Source organism: Rattus rattus, chromosome 2, assembly GCF_011064425.1.
Source record: "Rattus rattus isolate New Zealand chromosome 2, Rrattus_CSIRO_v1, whole genome shotgun sequence".
Classification (NCBI taxonomy): domain Eukaryota; kingdom Metazoa; phylum Chordata; class Mammalia; order Rodentia; family Muridae; genus Rattus; species Rattus rattus.
The window spans coordinates 10,292,654-10,311,441 of NC_046155.1; the positions used below are offsets into that span (position 1 = coordinate 10,292,654).

General features: G+C 47.1%; 1 protein-coding gene across 1 annotated transcript in view; it reads right to left on the reverse strand.

The window, feature by feature from the left end:
* Nucleotides 1–18,554, reverse strand: part of Cd6 (CD6 molecule) — a 37,357-nt gene extending 18,803 nt beyond the window's left edge. The window contains 1 exon segment of the mRNA XM_032891634.1: nucleotides 18,389–18,554. Coding sequence (XP_032747525.1) covers nucleotides 18,389–18,437 — 49 coding nt within the window. The 5' untranslated portion in view covers nucleotides 18,438–18,554.
* Between the last annotated feature and the right edge of the window lie 234 nt (nucleotides 18,555–18,788).

An 18,788-nucleotide genomic window follows, 5' to 3' on the forward strand; every position in this document is an offset into this window, starting at 1 on the left:
CTCTCAATCCTTTTTCTCTCCTATATAGTGTTACAGGGTTGAAAGGGTGGAAGAAAAAAAAGGGTGGAGAAGGATGGAAGAAAGAAGAACCCACAAAGTAGCCAAGACAGTTACATACCTATGACCTTGTCTGATCTCACAAGCTAAGCAGGGTGGGGCCTGCCTAGTATTAGATAGGAGTACACCATCTATATACAGTTCAGCGCATGTGCCAATACCGCCCTCTGTGCAGCGGTGAATTTTTGTGTAATAAAAATAGAAAAGGATGGAAGAAAAGATGTGTATATATATATATACCATGCGGGTTCTGGAGGGCAGATCCCTGGGTGTCAGAAGACTTTTGATAATAACTGTTGTTTTCATTCTAATTAGTAATTTTCTTATAAGATCTGAGCAAGTATGGCAAAATGAAAACATTGCTTAAATTTGAAGGGTAAGGATGACTTTGGCTTGTTAAAAACATTTATAGGGGGTTGGGGGCTTAGCTCAGTGGTAGAGCACTTGCCTAGCAAGCGCAAGGCCCTGGGTTCGGTCCTCAGCTCAGAAACAACCAACCACTTAGAGTATACTGCTATGTGTTTATGATATTTATCACATTTTTGAAGATCTTGTAATAGGGTAATAACAAGATGCGTCTTTGAGGCTCATCAAGATGGTAAGTTTGATGACCTCAGTTCTAACTTCAGAACCCACATGATGGAAAGAGGGAACGGACTCTCAAAAATTGTCCTCTTACTTCCACACAGAAGCTGTGGCATGCATATTAAATAATTAAACAGGAACTACCTTTGAAGGTAACATTGTTGGCATGGTTCTGTGCTTCCCACATTCTGAAACATTTACTATATTCAATTTTAATAATAAATATAAACGGAATTAATGAACGCATTGTGTGTGGCCTACGAAAATCACCTGAGTCACAGTGATGTGCCCTGCCAAACGTCTTCTTGTCCTTTTTTGGTTGAAAAACTATGGGCCTCAGTCTCTGTAACAGTGTTCAGAGGTAAATTTACTGGTAAAGAGATAGGATTGGAGAGGTGAAGGAACTTTCTGGATCAATAGAGCTCCTGAGATGCAGAGCGAGGGTCTGAGCCCAGATGGAGACTATTCTGGACTCTATCATAGATTCAGTCACCTCAGGGTCACTCACAGCTTTGTGATGGATGGGCTAGTGTTTCCTGAACCGTACCCAGGCCAGCTGCTCTTCTGTAAGGAAGTGCAGGTATGGGAGCGTGCCATACCTTCTCGCCACCACCCAGCTTGAAGGCCCAAATGTCAGGAGTCCTATCCATAGGACATAGATGGGGACAGAGAAGTGAACAAACCTCAGAAACTCGAGAGGGTGACGACTGCTCCCCTGAGGCAGGGAAGTCGGCCAATCCAGGAAGATCTTGGTTTTATTTTCTCAGTACTAAGAGTTACAGCCAGGGTCTAGCATAGGCTAGGTATGTAAGTGTTCTGTCTGGACCCACATCCTCAGCCCATGGTTCTTTTGGTGTTTTGTTTTAAATAGACTGGCCTTAAACTTTGCTGTGTGGCTCAGGTAGGCCTTGCCCTTATGATCCTCCCGCCTCAGCCTTCTTAGCTAGGGTTACAAGTGTACATCCATGCTTGTCTGAGTTAAGGAAGTTACCGAATCAGTGGTTATAGAGGCCGGCGACCTTCAGGTTAATGACCCTTCAGGAAGGAGCTTTCTTGATGGTCTGGTGAAGCATATCCAAATGTACCAAGAACTTCCTCCATGCCTCGTGGTTGAAATTCATAACATCGTATGAGGGAATGTTGTGAAAGCCATCCTAGGGGCTAGCGAGATGGCTGCTGAGAAGAGCTGACTGATTCTCCAAAGGACCCCAGTTCGATCCCAGCACCCTCATGACAGCTAACAACCACCTGTAACTCTAGCTCCAGGGCCTCTGAGACCCTCTTTCGCCCTCCATGGGCACTGCACACACATAGTACGCAGACATACACGCAGGCAAAACACCCATACACATACATAAAACTCAAAGGAGAAAAAAAAGCTCACCCATTTTAATGACTAAGACTCAGAGAAATTAGGTTTTCAGCCCAAGGTCACATGGCTTGGAGATAACCAAGAGAGGATTGGGTCCAAGTTTGTCCTCCAGATCCATTCTTTACAATATCCGCAGGTGGCTTCCATACATGAGAGGAGGCCGGAACTTCAGGAGATGCCATGGTCAAAGGCTGGGAGGTGGGATGGGCTTTCTCAAGAGTTGGACTAGACTCAAGAGTTGAAAGTCAAGACAGAAACTATTTACAACTTGGCTGACTGTGTGAAGACTGGAAGGCACAGAGGTTGAAACTACGGGGCTGAGTATCACCTCCTGGGGCCTGTCCCCACCCACTGGCTGGTGTGGGGGTCTGGCTGCAGTGAGGCCTTCCCGGGATGCTGGGGCAGCAGTTTCTAGGCAAACAAAGCCTGAGTGTGAGTAAGGGATGAACAGTCCCCCTGCCGTGGGGTGGAGTTTGGGGCCTGAGGATGATGACAAGACCTTTCTCAGGCAGCTGAAATCTCCTAAGAGAAGGGGACCTCAATGTTGGGTGCCAGAAGCCACAAGAGGTCATGCTCATCCCACCTCAGCAGGAAACACAAACCTCTCCAGGCTGGGCCAGAGCCCAGGGTTCCCTAGGCCCCAGGAATAAGCCCTAACTCAGCAGCCAGGTTTACAAGCATCACCCCTGTGTCCACAGACCCCATAATCCAGCGGTCCTCCTCCTATCCATCACTTTTAAATGAAGTCAGGAATAATGACAGATTCAAAGGAGCTAGGGTAGGACTGAGGGTGCACAATCCGATGCTCCATGACCACCACGTGTCAGTAGCAGTTAGGGTCTGGAAGTCACCAATGGCCACGTATATTGCTGGTTCAGGGTTCAGCTAGGCCTAGGGAATAGAGGTAGCATCTGAATGCCCACCACAAACCCCTGTTTGTGTGTGTGTGTGTGTGTGTGTGTGTGTGTGTGTGTGTGTGTGTCTGTGTGTGTCTGTGTGTATGTGTGTGTGTATGTGTGTATGTGTCTGTGTGTGTGTGTGTCTGTGTGTGTGTGTGTGTATGTGTGTGTGTGTATATGTGTCTGTGTGTGTGTGTGTGTGTGTGTGTGTGTGTGTCTGTGTGCGTGTGTGTGTGTCTGTGTGTGTGTCTGTGTGTGTGTCTGTGTGTGTCTGTGTGTGTGTGTGTGGTGTGTGTGTGTGTGTGTGTCTGTGTGTGTGTGTGTGTGTCTGTATGTGTGTCATGTGTGTGTGACCGTGTGTGTGTGTCTGTGTGTGTGTATGTGTCTGTGTGTGTGTGTCTGTGTGTCTGTGTCTGTGTGTGTGTGTGTATTGCATGTGCTCATTCATCTCTGCTAGGGACCCATGAGATCTAAGGTTCCAAATGAGAGAGTCGAGGCTCAGCAGCATGTAATGACCTCTCCAAAGTAACAGTTACTAAGCAACACATCCAGAATTAGATAGCAGGAGGCTCTGCATCTAAAGCCATACTCTGAGCTACCTGGCCATGTGGTTATCCTATATAACATTCTGTAAGTCACACTGTGGATGCCTCTGTGACAGCTCCAAGCCTTTCTAGGTCTTATGTCTTTAAACTCTGTGTCTGGGAGGTGCTGGTTATTTATTCTTCTATGGATTCCTTTTTCTTAGCCAGTTCTGTGCCGGCCTGTAGAGATCACAGCCTGTAGAGATCACAGATGACCGCGATCAGATGAAAGCACTCGGCCGGGTTTGAAACCAAGTACTTTGAGAGAAGTAACGATGAGAAAGAACGATGTCTTAAAGACAAGTAGGCCCTCTCAAGGATAGGGAAGTACTAGAGGAAACAGAGATTCTATTCAAAGACTCACTTCTTTGCCTGACAACCTAAGCTAGCTAGCATGTACTTCTCAGAGGGTGAGCGGTTAAGATATGGCTGTGTAGAACAGTAACCTGCCACTCCTGCTGCCTCCATTCCATCTACTCCTTTCTTCACCAATGAGATGGTACAGCAGGGAGCCCATATGCTTCTTGGCAAAAACATTCAAACCTTTAATGCCTGGAGTGCACTGTTGCTTTCTTAGGCTCTGAAGATCATTGGTCAAAACCTCTCCTTCATACAGAGTCCATAAGTCTTTCACACGAGGCTGGAAGTGACTTGGTGGGACATTTGTCAAGGCCAAGATGTAAGGACTGCTTGTAAACTTGTCAAGAGGGATGAGGTGGCCACCCAGGCTCTGGCAATCAGTCCCCACTGTTATGGGTGATGGCGTGCCTCGTGTGGACGGCTACCCGCCCACTCACCCCGGCCTCTTCTTCTGGTTTAGGATTTCATTTGTTTGTTTGTTTTGTGGTTGTTTTGGTTTGGATTTTGTTTATTTGGTTGTTTTGGTTTGGTTTGCTTTCTTGAGTTTTTGTTTTTGAAGATAAGGTTTCTCTATGTAGCTCTGGCTGCCCTGGATCTTGCCCTGTCGCCTATGCTAACCTCTAACTCAGAGATCAGCCTGCTTCTGCCTCTTGAAGGTATGCACCACCACACCCTGCTATGACTTAATGTTTAAATTCTGGCATCTTTAGGAGAGGGGAGTCAGCTCCACAGCTTGGGAAATGTGTGGGCTTTGGAGCCAGGCCAAGGTGGGTTCAAATCCCTTGCTTCCTAATTTTGAGTCTCAGTAGGTTTTGTGACCCTAACCTCTGCCTGAGGCATGTTAGGCAGAGAAAGAAAGTATAAACACCTAGGGCTTGCCTTAGTAACCGCTCCGAGGACACTCATATAGCCACACCGAGGCCCTAGAAGATGTTTTTTTATAACTCTGTTGGGGGTGAGACCTGACCTAAAACGCCATTTGTAATCTTTATCTATCCGCTGAGGTGTGAAGAGTCCTACATGCTGCTGCTGAGGTGTGAATATACGTGGTTCCAGTGGCTTCCCTTCCTCCTTCTGAGACACTGTGTCGTGGACAGCGTCTGCATCCTGACAACTTTTAAAAATCCAAGCCACATGTGGAAAGTGACACTTATTCACTGCTGATACGGGATGCAAACTAGCATAGCCACTATAAAAATCTGTAGGGAGATTCCTCAAAAAAATTATAAGTGGAGCTACCACACTCCTGGGTACAAGCCCAAGGGACTCTGTCCCACTACACAGACACTTGTACATTCTTCTCAGGAAATGGAACTGGCCTAAATGCCTCTCAACAGACAAGGGGATAACGGAAATGCCCTGTATGGACACAGTGGAACTGTTACTCAGCTGCTAAGAAAAATGAAGCTACTAAATTTTCAGGAAAACAGGGAGAACTAGAAAAGACTGTATTTAGTGAGATGACCCAGACTCAGAGAGAAATCACAGATGTTCTCTCTCATACACAGAGCCTTCCCTTTAGTGTGTGTGTGTGTGTGTGTGTGTGTGTGTGTGTGTGTGTGTGTGTGTGAACTTGTGATAAGGGTAAAGACTCTATGAGACTAGATAGGAGACCACTAGAAGGGAAAGAATGGTTGAGAAGTGTGAGGTTGAGGTCACGTGACAGATAAATGGAAAGACAGCTATTGGTGGAAGGCAGGGGGATGGCTGATGGGAGAAACCAGGAGAAAAATAACAACAAACGATTTTTCAAGTGGCATATTGATGGCTCTGTGGTTAAGAGAACTTGCTGCTCTTGAGGATAACTTGGGTTTGGTTCCCAGCATCCTCATGAACAGCTCAGAATCATCAATAACTCGAGTTCCAGGAGACCCAGTATCCTTTTCTGGCCTCAGAGAGCACCACACATGCACATACATATATATTCAGGCAAACATTCATACACATAAAATAAAAATAAGTAAAAATTTTCAAATGCTGTAAGAAAAATTAGTTATTTTGAGGCTAACAAAAATGTAGGTATTATTCTAACATACAGAAATGCCATAATTATCCATTCATGTTCCTTTAAATTTTGGTATATGCATGTGTGCGATATTTTTACCATTGCAATTAAATGTTAGAATTTAAACTCCAGCTACCCCCGAATGTGGCTTTATTTAAAAATAAAGTGTTTGTAGAATTCATCAAGCTAAAATGAGGCCTATGGGGGCAGGTCTTAATCCAATAGTACTGGTGCCTTCACAAAACAACACAGATGCAGGCCTAGGGGAAAGGCTAGGCTAAGGTGAAGGCAGAGACTGGAGTGGTAGAATACCACTATTTGTTTCCTGAGACAAGGTCTCACGAAGCTGAAGCTGATCTTGAACTCAGTGGAATTGAGATTGGCCTTGGACTCTTAATCCTCCAGCTTCTCCACTTCCTGAATGCTAGGGTGACAGTGTACACCACCATGCCTAGTTTTCACAGTGCTAGGGATCAAGTCTCAGACTTATCACACACTAGGAAAGCAGTCTACCAAACGGGCTCCAGCCCCAGCCCTGGAGTATGTTTCTACAAGCCAAAGGAGCACTCAAGATGGACACAAACCTGTAGAAGCTAGGATGGGAACAGGCCCTCACAGGCCCCTCAGGCCTCTGTAAGAACCCCAGCCCCTGACATCTTGACCCTCTGGACCTTAACCTTCAACCTCCAGGACTCTGTAAAATAAATATCTCTTACTGATAACACCTAGTCTTTAGGACTCTGTCACTTAGCCCTAGGACACTAAATCACCCACCTCTACAGCCATTTCTGCAACAGAAATCCAACAGCAGATCAGAGGGAGAAGGCTAGAACACTAGAGAATTCTAGAAGAGAGGACAGGAACTAGAAAGATGGAGGGGTGTGTCTTCCTTTACTTCTGGATGTTTGTAGGGTCTATAAGCAAGCAAGTCCTTCAAAGCCTGAATCGTGTGACTATGTTGATATGGCTAGAGCTTAAACAGCCTCACAGATGTTGGTGACTAAATATTATCGATAGAAGCCTGAAGAGAGCCACAGGGGTCTGCCACAGCCCCAGAGCTGAGGGGCTGATCTACTGGCTACACTCATTTTACCTGAGAGAGGGTGGAGATTTTCTCAAGTTCACAGTGGAAGGAATAAAGCTTAGTGTTGTTGTAGACCCCGGGGGACCATGTGCTCTCAGCCACTCCACGGAAGCTGCTCAGAACCTGCCTGTGCCTGCTTATTAGCACTCCCACCTGTGTGCTGACAGGCCAAAATGGCCTCTGTGCTTCTGAGAACTAACAACTGCCTTCTCCAAGGACAAAAGGTGAGCTTCGTGAAGGTGCAGGGCGAGCTTCTGGTCTCTTCCTATTCTTTTTTTTTTTTTTTTTTTTTTTTGGTTCTTTTTTTTCGGAGCTGGGGACCGAACCCAGGGCCTTGCGCTTCCTAGGCAAGCGCTCTACCACTGAGCCAAATCCCCAACCCCTTTTAATGTGGTTGTTACAGCTTTTTTTTTTTTTTAACAATAAGGATGACTAATGTTTACATTGCTTCTGAATTTTCACTAGAAATGGGTGGGAGTGGGGAGAGCTGGTAGAACAGGCCAGCTACTGCGGTTCATTAAGTCCCGATCCTTTCAACAGCTTCAGTTTCTCTCTTGTGAGAGGGGAGGTTGGACCAGCTGGGGGCTGGCTGAAGGACCTAGAGGATACTCCCTGGCTACCAGCACGGACTGAAAACTGTCCTCCTGTCCCTCACAGCACATCCCCCTCCCCACCATCCCTCTTGCCTCCATCCACGACCGCTCCCACTAATTAGTGAAACTTTCCCACAGCGGTCTTGGTTCCGAAGATAAAACAGCACTGAGTTGCATAGTAAACAAAAGACACTCTTTCTCCTTTTCCAGTCCTTCAAGAAAAATCTGAAGCGGCCCAGGAGGCTCAGCTGGCAAAAGTACTCACTGCCAAGCCCGACGACCTGAGTTTAATCCTTTAATGTCCAGAACTCACGTGGTGGAGGGGGAGAACTGTCTCCTGCAAGTTGTTCTCTAATTCCATACATCACACACACACACACACACACACACACACACACACACACACACACACACACACACACACACCTCGCAACAGCTATTCCCTTTGCCTGGAATAACATCTTCCCTGACGTCGGCATCCACCCATGTGGGTGTTACCCAGGATTCTGCTCAGACGCCCTTGGAGCTCTCGCATGCATCTCTAATCCAGGCTACTTTAGCACTTTTCCCATGGGTATCACTTTCTGAAATAATACCATTTAAAAATGTTAAACACATTAGCTTTTCCCCCATAACTTCTGGAGCTTAAAAAGGCATCCAACTCATAATGCTAGAGTCCCAAATGGAAGCAAAATGCACCCCAGTGGCAGGGTTGCTAAGGCAGGGCAAGATGGCAGCCATCAGAGGCCCCCAGAGGGCAGATTCTACTTGGTTTCATTCCCACTAGCCTTCCACGCACCATGCCTACGAGATCTCACCCACTGAGGCAGCTAAGAAAACCAAATGAGTAATGATACATGAGGAAGGAATTTCTGAGATCACAGACTGGCAGCCATAATTATCGTAACTGATTTGGGCAAGGGTTTTCCATGTTAGGATAAGTAGGCAAAGGTTTGCAGGAACCAGAATACTTACATAGTTATGTGGCAGCTCTCAAAAAAAACCCAAAACAAAACAAAAAAACAAAAAACAAAAACAAAAACAAAAACAAAAAAAAACCTACCTAGAAAATGCGCGTTAATCACAGAGAGGGAAGAGAAAGTTCTAATAGACCAGCCCAGCAGAAAGTGTTCAGTTAGGCCAACGGCGACAGGACAATCCATCCCATGTGCTTCCTGGAAAGAGGCTCTGAGATGGATATGCATCAACCTATGACATCCCTGCCCAGCGAGGCATGACTCAAATCAGTGAGGAGCAATTGTCAGACAGGGTTAAAGGACGTTTCACAGAACAACTGTTCGAGATCGGCACCATGAAAGAGAAAGAAAAAGCTGGTAAGGGCTGGAGAGATCCCGCCGCCATTAAAGGCTAGGCTCACAGCTGAAAAACGCTGGTAGGCCATTGTAGGTGAAAGAGAACAGACATGAGAACCGTGCACAGAATGTTGAGCAGAATTTTCTTCTAGATATTACTGGACTTATCCACAGAATCTTCTGGGTTAATTTCCTGATTTTGTAAAATGCATTGCCATTATTTAAGAGACGATCATTTTTTCTTTTCAAAACTAAAACATCTAACCCTAAGTGGGACATCTTCAGACATCTTCAGGGGACATCTCAGAAGGGGAAGCAGAAGGAAGTGGCAGAGATAGAGGATGAGGAAGAGCGCTGTGAAGTGCTGTTTTAAAACCTGACATGGCTACTGTACACACGAGCTCACAACAGCTGTAGTCATAGGCTCAGGGTGAAGCCAGCAGAAGTCCCTACATAGACGGGAGAGGTGCCCTCCAGCCCTTGCTGAGAACTGTTGGCAGTTGATGGCTTCTACTAGAGAGAGAACCATTCTTCTAGGATGTGGTCACTGTAGGTTTCCTACTGTGGATGACCCGCACCCGTGCACTTATGACAATCACAAACTGGAGTTATCGGGTTATAAAGGGGGGGCAGGAAGTTAGGAGGGGAGGTATTACAGGGGGAAGGGGGGGTCTATATGACCAGATTTCATTGTATGCATGTATGAAAGTCTCACAAAGGGAAAAACCTAATGATGGGGCTGCTGATATGTGAATACAGTTAGTTCTAGGTACTTGGGAAACTAAGGCTGAAGGATTACTTGGGCCCAGCCTGGGCTACATAGTTAGATTCAGAGGCTCTGCCTCCAAAACGAAACAAAACAGGAGCAATGCAATCCAAGAGACAGAACTAAAACATATTGGGGCGCTTAGAGGGGAAGAGACAGTATTCCACAACCTAAACTCCACTTCGAGAGAAAACGACAACACAAATGTGGTGACATAATGGTTGGGAGTCTGGGCCGAGTCTTTCCTCCTCTGACAAATGGCAGCAGTTGGCTGGCCACTCTGGAGTTCCCTCCAACTTGGATGCTGTCGTATGTCCAGTGTCTTGTCTGGAAAGAAGACATTTCTCCAAGGAACTTAATTCTTGGGTCCAGAAAGAAAAAAAAAAAAAAAGAAGGGTAGGGTTTTTGGCAGCCCAATGATGAACTGTCACCTCAGCCCTGACCCCAGTCTGTCCCCCAGGTACCCCTCCAGGAAGAGGTAAACACCCTAGCTAAAAGCATATTGTCGTGCAGATAAAACCCTTGCTCCTAACCTCATTGAGGAAGAGGCAAAGAGCTAGGTAGTGTGTGGTGGTGATAAGGAGGGGCGCGCAGTGGGTGGGATGCTGGTTAGTGGGTCTATCATAAACTGATGGCTCTTAATCTTCCCCTTGCTCTGCTGTAAATGGGGCAGATCCATGCTAGCCTTGCTCCCACCTAAGACACTTCTCTAGTGTCCTTCCTGACCCAGACAGTGACAGATGACTTCCTAACTGGGGATGGGGTACTCAAGAGAGACCCCAACTCTGAGGCTTCTCCTCTTCCAACTTGCCTCCACTTCCCAATAGTCGATGCCTTCAGTCCTACACACACCCTTTGGGCATCTGTTGGCACTGTCTGGTGACATCAGCCAGGCTAGGAGTGGCCTAGAAACATGAGCTGGCTCCAATATTCTCCCATCATGAACATTTGTGGAGACCCAGGAGCTCTGTCAACCAAGAGGTTGCTTCCCCTTGGCAAAAACCCTATCCCCAAGCTCTCCGGTATACCAGGCCCAGCTCTCCCAAGTTTATTGTCGATCTGTGTCAGGTGCCATTTTCAGGCAGGAGGCTGTCAGGCCGCCAAACCTACAAAATGGTGGGCGGAAATCTGGGCCATACTGAACCTACAAAATGGTGGGCGGAAACCTGGGCCATAGTTTGTTCCTCCTCTTCTGCCCCACGCCTCAGCTATATCACCCCTTGCTGAAGCAACTATGGGGGCCCCCAGCATCCCAAGACACCTAATATTTTTCTTAGTGTGTCACAGCTAACGTTTCATGGAGGTAGGATCTCTCATTGGCCAGAATTGGACTCTGCTAGCTGGGCTAGTTGGCTAGCGAACCCCAGAGATCCACACATATCATTGCCTCCCCTGACTGGAATTACAATCTCATACCAGACCTTTGTTTTCTTACATGGGTCCTGAAGTCCAAAGGCAAATCCTCATGCTTACAAGGCTAGCACCTTACCCACTGAGCCATATCCCCAGTTCCAGACATGACTTTTTTTTTTTAACTTAGCATGAGCCACCACTGAGACAAATTATATAATCTTCAGAGCCTCTATTTCCCTACCTTTAAAATGGGAATGATTGCCTTAGACTTGTGAGGATAGGATAGAATAGGATAGGATAGGATACACATCTAATCTGAGACTCAGAAAATGGAAGTCCCTAATGATGGGCAGGGTTATAGTTCACTAGCTTGTATCTGTGGCCATGCTAGGCCAGGTTGACACTACTTTGTTTACCTGCCTTCTTCACAATGACACTACTTTTGTGTCTTGTATCTTAATGCCAGCACAGAGCTCGGGGCAGAACAAAATATGCCCAGATGGACCCTCCCACCATGCAAGCTTCTGTAGACGCCTGGTGCCTCTTGAATGTCACTTTCCTGCCTGTTGATCCTAACTGCCAAGCAAGGCGGCCACACTGTCATCTGTGTTGCTAAAGGCCTTCTGGAACCGCAGAACCCCAGATCCTCCCCAGGCAGATCCTAGACTCAGTGGTGAACGAGCAAAAGAGGGGATGCCACTTGGGGAAGAAACTTTGGAAGTGGCCAAGCAGGCGGGCCACTTCCTCATGGAGGAAATGACTCTGGGATGCTCAGGTTCCTGACCTCATTAGCTGTGGATTTTGCTACGACTCGGAAGTAGGCTCTACTTGTGCATCTATAAAAGAGAGTTGCCTTATGGGTAAATGAGTTCACTGTGCAAATGGTGCCAGTTTAATGGCTGAATCTCGTGCATTCGCACAAGGTTAGTTACCTTTTGCTTCATGTGACATGTTTCTAATAAACGGTTTGAATGCCACAGTCTGCTCAGGAACTTCGGGTGTAAGATCTGAGTTGACCTGACCACCAGGCAAGCCAGGGATTGCTATCTGTAGCTTGCAGGTCACACAGAGCTGGGATTGGAAACAAGCCTGTCTGGCCGCAAGTTTTGGTTAGGGTTGTGACACACCGTGTCCATCCTGAGGCTGGGTTTCTACTGGATCTCTGCTCTTTCAGCCTGTGGTTTCCAGGGACGTATTTAGAGGGCATGGGGTTTTGAGATCCAACCTTAGGGTTCAATATGTTCGTTTTCCAGGGAGGAAACTCGCATCAGAGAAGAGAGGGGACTTGTCTGAGATTATCCTGCAGAGTTAGTCAAGGTCAGAGCTGGTCCCCAAACCCATTCTGACTTTATTCCTACAAAGACTCCCCGCCTTCCCCGGGTCCTGGAGAATCCATTTTCCAGAGTTGACAGGGATGCAGGAGGTGACAGGGATGCAGGAAGTGACAGCTCAGTCTGCAAAGTGACAGTTTTGAAATCATGGGACCTGATTTCAGTCCCCAGGTCTCACAAAATAAGCTGAGCCTGGCAGCATGTGTTCGTAGTCCTAGCACTGGGGAGAGGGAGTGGGGGAGAGACAGGGGCAGATCTCTGGAACTAGCTCTGGCTGGCCAGTTACACTAATCTAATTTGTAAGTTCCAGGCCAACCAAAGAAGCTTTCTCAACAAGGGGGAAGGCTGCTGAGGAGCAATGCCTGTGGTTGAAGTCTGACCTCCGTATAAATACAAACCAGAGCTGGATCACGGGGCACGAGCTTGGGTGTCATGACAATTTCAAGGCTCACCAGAGAGATTTAATGGTTTCTCCAAGTGCCTTGGGCTGCCTGATATGGGGCCTTTATATCCAAGAGTGTTCCAGGCAGCTGAGATTAAGGGCATAGACCTCTGCCCTTTCTTTGATCCAAGTGTTTCCAAGGAGCAAGTACACACTCAAAAGTTTGTATGATGGCTTTGGGACTGCCACCTCAACACTATCACCATGGAGCTGTTTCCCTTGCAGCCTGTTATGGAGAAGAGGCTTCCTGTGGGCCTCGTTGCAAATGCCTCTCTGACACACACAACCCTCCTTTTAGAGTGATGGTTCTCAGCCTTCCCAATGCTGCAACCTTTTTTTTTTTTTTTTTTTTTTTTTCCAGAGCTGGGGACCGAACCCAGGGCCTTGCGTGTGCTAGGCAAGCGCTCTACCGCTGAGCTAAATCCCCAACCCAATGCTGCAACCTTTTAATATGGTTTCTCATATTGTGGTGACCCTCAACCATAACATTATCTTCATTGCTACTTTATAACTGTAATTTTGCTGCCATTATGAATCATAAGGAAAATATCTATGTTTTACGATTGTCTTAAGGGACCCCTGTGAAAGGGTCCTTTGATCCCCCCGCCCCCCAGGTTGAGAACCACTGCTTTGGAGGACAGAAAGAACAGCAAAGCATGTGGCTGGTGTCTAATGTCTAGTGACATTTCTTTGTTTCCGTGGCATTTATTTTTGCTGATAGCACATCTGGGTGTTTTCCAACAGATTTCCCTGTGAGCCGTGAGGATTCCTTTCTACAAATAAACACGAGACCACTTTAAACCATCATTTAAGAAAGTTTAAAGGGTGGTAAGACACTGGTGGCCTGGAATGCTAGCCCACAGGGACTTCTCAGCACTAGTCTAAGGCCAGGCACAAGTCATTGAAATTGATGGCTTCAGTCTGTGATCCAGGCATAGGGAAGGTGAGCTGGTTCTTAGATGGGTTTTTCTATCAGATCCTCCAGCCCTGCCCTGATCAGTCAAAGTCACTCACTAACTCACTGACACCCTCTCCCTCCTTTGTTTCTTTTCTCTCTCTCTGTGTGTGTGTGTGTGTGTGTGTATCTTTTTTTGATTCTTCATTTCTTTCTTTCTTTCCTATGTATGATTGTGCTACAGTACATACATGGAGGTCAGAGAACAAGTGAATCTCTTCTCTCCTTCCACCATGTGGGTCCCAGGGATCTAATTCAGGTCACCAGGTTTGGCTGAGCCATTTTTTCAGAACGCCCCCTCTCCCAATCCCCGTCTTCTGCTTATTCTTCCTTGTCTTAGGGGAGAGCTTGGGGTGTTTAGCTTTGGAATCTAACAGCCAAAGCCTGCCTACATCATGAGCATTCTCGTAAGAAAGTGAGGCTGATGTGGGCAGCACAGAAGGCCTTGACAAACACAGAACAAACTCCGGGAGCTGTTGGCAATGTATCTCAGTCCTCACAGATCATTCTGAAACCATCTGCATCTGCCTAAATGTGTGCCGGTTTGATCGAGTGGGATGGCCACCAGTGTACCAGCCATGCTAATTGTCTCCTATCGGTTGTTATCTGTAGCCAGACTGCACAAGAAGCCAGGTGATGTCTAAGCGTGTCCTGTGTCACTGATGCATCTGGGAGCTGCATTAAAGGTAGGAAGAATGGGACACAGAATGGAACAGGGAAAAAAGGACACACGCTAGATTGTAATCCCCCAGGTGATGACACAGACATAGAAAATTAGTTTTTTTTGTCCTTTGTACCCAGAAACTGCTGGTCAAAGGACTGCCCAGTTGGAGGACAAAAAGGCACAGCATGGTTATTGACAGCGCAGAAGAATTACATCTTTTATTTTGATAAAACGACAAAGCCAACCTCAACCGAGTCCACTGAGATGACAAATTCTCTCTGATCGAGAAAGCCCCAACCTCTCGCACATCTCTACAGGGTGGCTAGGCTTTACGAAGTGATGTGATTAAATAAACAGAACCTTCTAGTATTTCTGGAGATGCATGGAGTGAAAGTTGGGTCAAATTCTGTGCATTAGTATGTTAGAATCCTGTGTGTGTGGTACTTGGAGACATGTGGCCCTCAGAGCTTCTCGTGCATATGATGGAGTAACTGCTTTCAGTTCGAGGTTTAATTTAAAAATTCAAAGCGGGCTGGAGAGATGGCCCAGTGGTTAAAATCATGGACTGCTCTTCCAGAAGACCTGAGTTCAATTCCCAGCATCCACATGGCAGCTCACAACTGTTTACAACTCCAGTTCCAGAGGACCTGGCACCTTTGCCCAGACATGCAGGCAGAACACCAGTGCACATAGAAATAAATCTCAAAACAAACAAACAAACAAAAAATAATAGTAATGCAAGAAGATTTGCTAATGTCTGCCAAAATCATAATTTAGGAGAATTTCATGGTCATTTATGTCAAGTCTTAGGCCTGAGAACTACCTTCTTAGGACGGCTCTGCTTTCTGCAGGGAAAGGAAAGAGATTCGTGGATCTGAGGGTTCGGCTCACAACACAGCCTTTGCCTAGCACCTGTAAGGACCTGAGTTCATCAAGGGTGTGTGTGTGCAGATTTCAGTCTTTTGATTCCTAAATTAAGTTTAGAATATCAAAGATGGGCTGGCAAGATGGTTCAGCGAGCAAAGGTGCTTACAACCTGAGTTCCATCCCTAAGATCCACATGTTGGAAGGAGAAAAACAATTTCTAAAAGTTGTCCTCGGACCTCCACATGTGCTGTGGGATACATTAATGTACACACACACACACACACACACACACACACACTATATGAACATATATATACATACATATATATATATATAATTTATCTTAACTCATTTTCAGAACTTGTTTTGTGCTTTGCATGGACACATCTCAATAACACACAATAACACAGTTACTTCTATGCTGCCATTTTGGACAGCATAGAGCTGAGGGAATTAATTAGCTAGAATTAATTAGTAAGGGGCATTTATTATTTTTAAAAATTGTTCTCTCCCACCTGGTTGTCTCAAAGGCCCCTTGAAATTATCAAGTTTATAAAGAAAAGCAAATGTTATATTTGCTATTAAGGAAAACAGATTTGTTTTTAAAAATTAAAATTTAAAATCTCTCTATGTGCGGGTGCTGGGTGTCAGGCTGGCCTCTCGCACACGCTAGACAAGTGCTCAGCCTCTGAGCAGCGTCTCCAGCCGGAAGTACATGATTTTAAAATAATTACAAACTGCCTTTTCAGGACACAAAAGACTTCACCCAGTAACTGGGAAAATGAGGACCAGGGAAGGATGAGAGCTCAGGCAATTGGCGAATTAGAAACACTGGGTGGAAACTGTAGTTCCCATCCTCCCTGCAGTTAGGGCTTCTAGTTCACAACTCAGTCTCTTTCCCACATTGGATGATCAGGACACTGAGGCCCGAATGGGGCCCAGTGGATCTGTCTCCTGATGTCCTGGTCACCCAGTAACACACAGGCCTTGCCAGGTACCAGCCCTAGGCAGAGGAGAGTTCTGTAGCTCCCAGGAGAGCTGGCATCCACTAACCCCTGGCATTCGCCAGCCCCTGACTCCCAGAATAGAACCAAGCAAGTTTGGACACCATTCCCAGACAGAAAGCTCCAGAACTCTCTTCTGGGCTTCACTTTCCTGCTCCATTTCTCCTTATTGCTCATTACTTTTTCTACCTTTTCTTTCTCTTTTCTCTTAACATCCTTTCCTAAGCACATGTGGTCCAACACAGATCTGCCATCGCATATGCAGTTCCAAAGACCTGTGCCCAGCCAATAGAGTCTGCCAAATCAGGCAGGAAGGAAGGAACATTCAGGCCCCGGGCCCAGAGACTCAGTCTCCTAGACATCACCGTGAGGGAGAGAGACATAGTGTCACTTTAGGGTGCAGTTTTCTCACACCTCCAAACCTGCCCTCTCAAGACATCCCTCCATGGGACATAGACCATCAGTCACCGATCAGAGAGTACTGACCAACAAGGGGCCTGTTCCCTGCTCAGAGTGACCGACAAATTCTGAAGAAAATAACGATTCAGAACCAGGATGTCCTTACCCCCTCCCTCATTACCCCTCTGACTGGGAGAGAGGAATGGCGCAGGCCTCAGGGCCTTGGTGGCACCCTGTCAATTGCCTCCGATTTGGTTTTGCCACCATTTATTTTCATGCTTTCCTTACCCCTTTAATTTCTGGCGAATGATAAGGCTTTTCCACTTACAACATAACCAAGTTTTCTTTCAAAACTAAACTCCTATCAGTAACTAAAAGCAGGTCAACTGACATCAACAAAGGGACAGGAAGGAGCTGAGGGTACTGATATTGTGCATGGGGCCAGGTGCAAACCATACCAAAGGGTAGACTCTGGAGCCCGCCTGCTGCTGAGGTCTTGCCTTCCCATAGACATCACCCTGGAACCATCATCTCAGACCAAGGAAGGACCAGCCACCTGTCAGCTTCAGCACAAAGGCTCGGTATTCCGCTCAGCCCCAGCCCTCATCCCTACTGGGAGGCAGCAGAAAGAGAAGGAGCTGGCTTATTTGAGACTCCAGTCTTAGCAGTCAGCAGTCTTTTCCTTATAGGTATTAATTCTGAGCCTGCTCTGGGCTGCTTAGGAAAGGCAGGGGCGGGCGGTGACACTGATGGACATGCAAGAGGTCTTGCAGTCGGCCTGGGTAGAAGGATGCTGAGCTCCGAGAGCTGCTTTGGAGACAGCTGGTCAAGAAAGTACAGCAAAAGCCCAGGCCTCTACTGTGCAAAACACAAGTCAGGGGACTCGGATGATCCAAGACAGGATCATCAAGGATCCAGACAGAAAGAAGGCACTCCTTTAGAAGTCCCCTAGTGCTCATAACCTCTGACGAGCTTCATATCCCCGTCCATCTGCCTGGGCTTCCCTTCTGTAGGGCAGACCTAACTCATTAGACCATAAGTCTGTTTCTCTACCATCTTCCTACCCCGAAATGTGAAAGCCCACCATGTACAGGGATTCCTGAGTCTCTGCTATTGCCTGTTTCTGCTAGCTTGGCCCTCAGCACTCTATGGCACCTCACGAGTGTCTGGTGACTTTGGGCATTTGCTCCAGAACCCCAGTTCAGGCTTCAAGACTACTCAGCACTTGGAGGCAGCTCAGGAACTCAAGAGCTTTCTCGATAATTTGTGTCTCAAATTAGTCCAAAAGGTTGAACCCAAAGTCACTACGAATGATGGTCTAGAGGTCCCCTGGGTCTCCCTGAATTCTGTCTCTGCTCCTGGTGAACTCCACTCTGGGGCTTAACATGGAAAATACTGTTGCTGGCTGGTCCACCTTCTCAGAGGAGTGGTTCCTTCCTTCCTGTGACATGGTGGGAGTAGGGGTGCTTCCTGAGCCCAAAGGTGAGTAGGGTTCTTCCCTCCTCAGACCTAGGACCCAAGTCAGGCACAAAGCTCATTCATCTCACTCCCACGAGGCCTTTTAAAGACGAGAGCATCATCCAACCCTTTAAAGGGTTCCTGTGTCATCTCAAGCCCCCAGCTGTTGTCACGCCAGGATGGTCTTAGTTAAAAGACTCTACAAAGGTGGCCACAAGGGAACAACTATCAAGAGGCCAAGCAGACAGGACCCGGGTCCTCTAGCACAAGCTTTAAGAGGTGACAGAAGAGATCTACCTGAGAGAACTGCTGTCAGCAATCCAGCGATCCCAAGGAAGAGCCACATGTCTGTTGCCGGCTCCAACTGCTACCCACGCCTGCCTGTAGGAAGTGCCATCCTGGTTCGGTGAGGCAGTTGTGCCACCGACGGCTTGTCTCACCGTGTGCCCTTTCTGTTCTTGTTCTCAGCGCCCTCTGTGCTACACACTCTCTCTCCTACACACAGGCCCAGCCTGTGAGTATCTCACGCCTCTACCTTCTGCTTGTGGTTTTGGTCTCCAGGAAGCCGGGCTGTTGTTACAGGGGTGCTGTTACAGGGGTGTTGAGCGGGGGAGCCCAAGCTGCCTTTCATAAGCCCACCAACCAAAGTGAACCCTGAGACTCACAGAGGCCCATGTCCAATGAGCACATCCCTGGG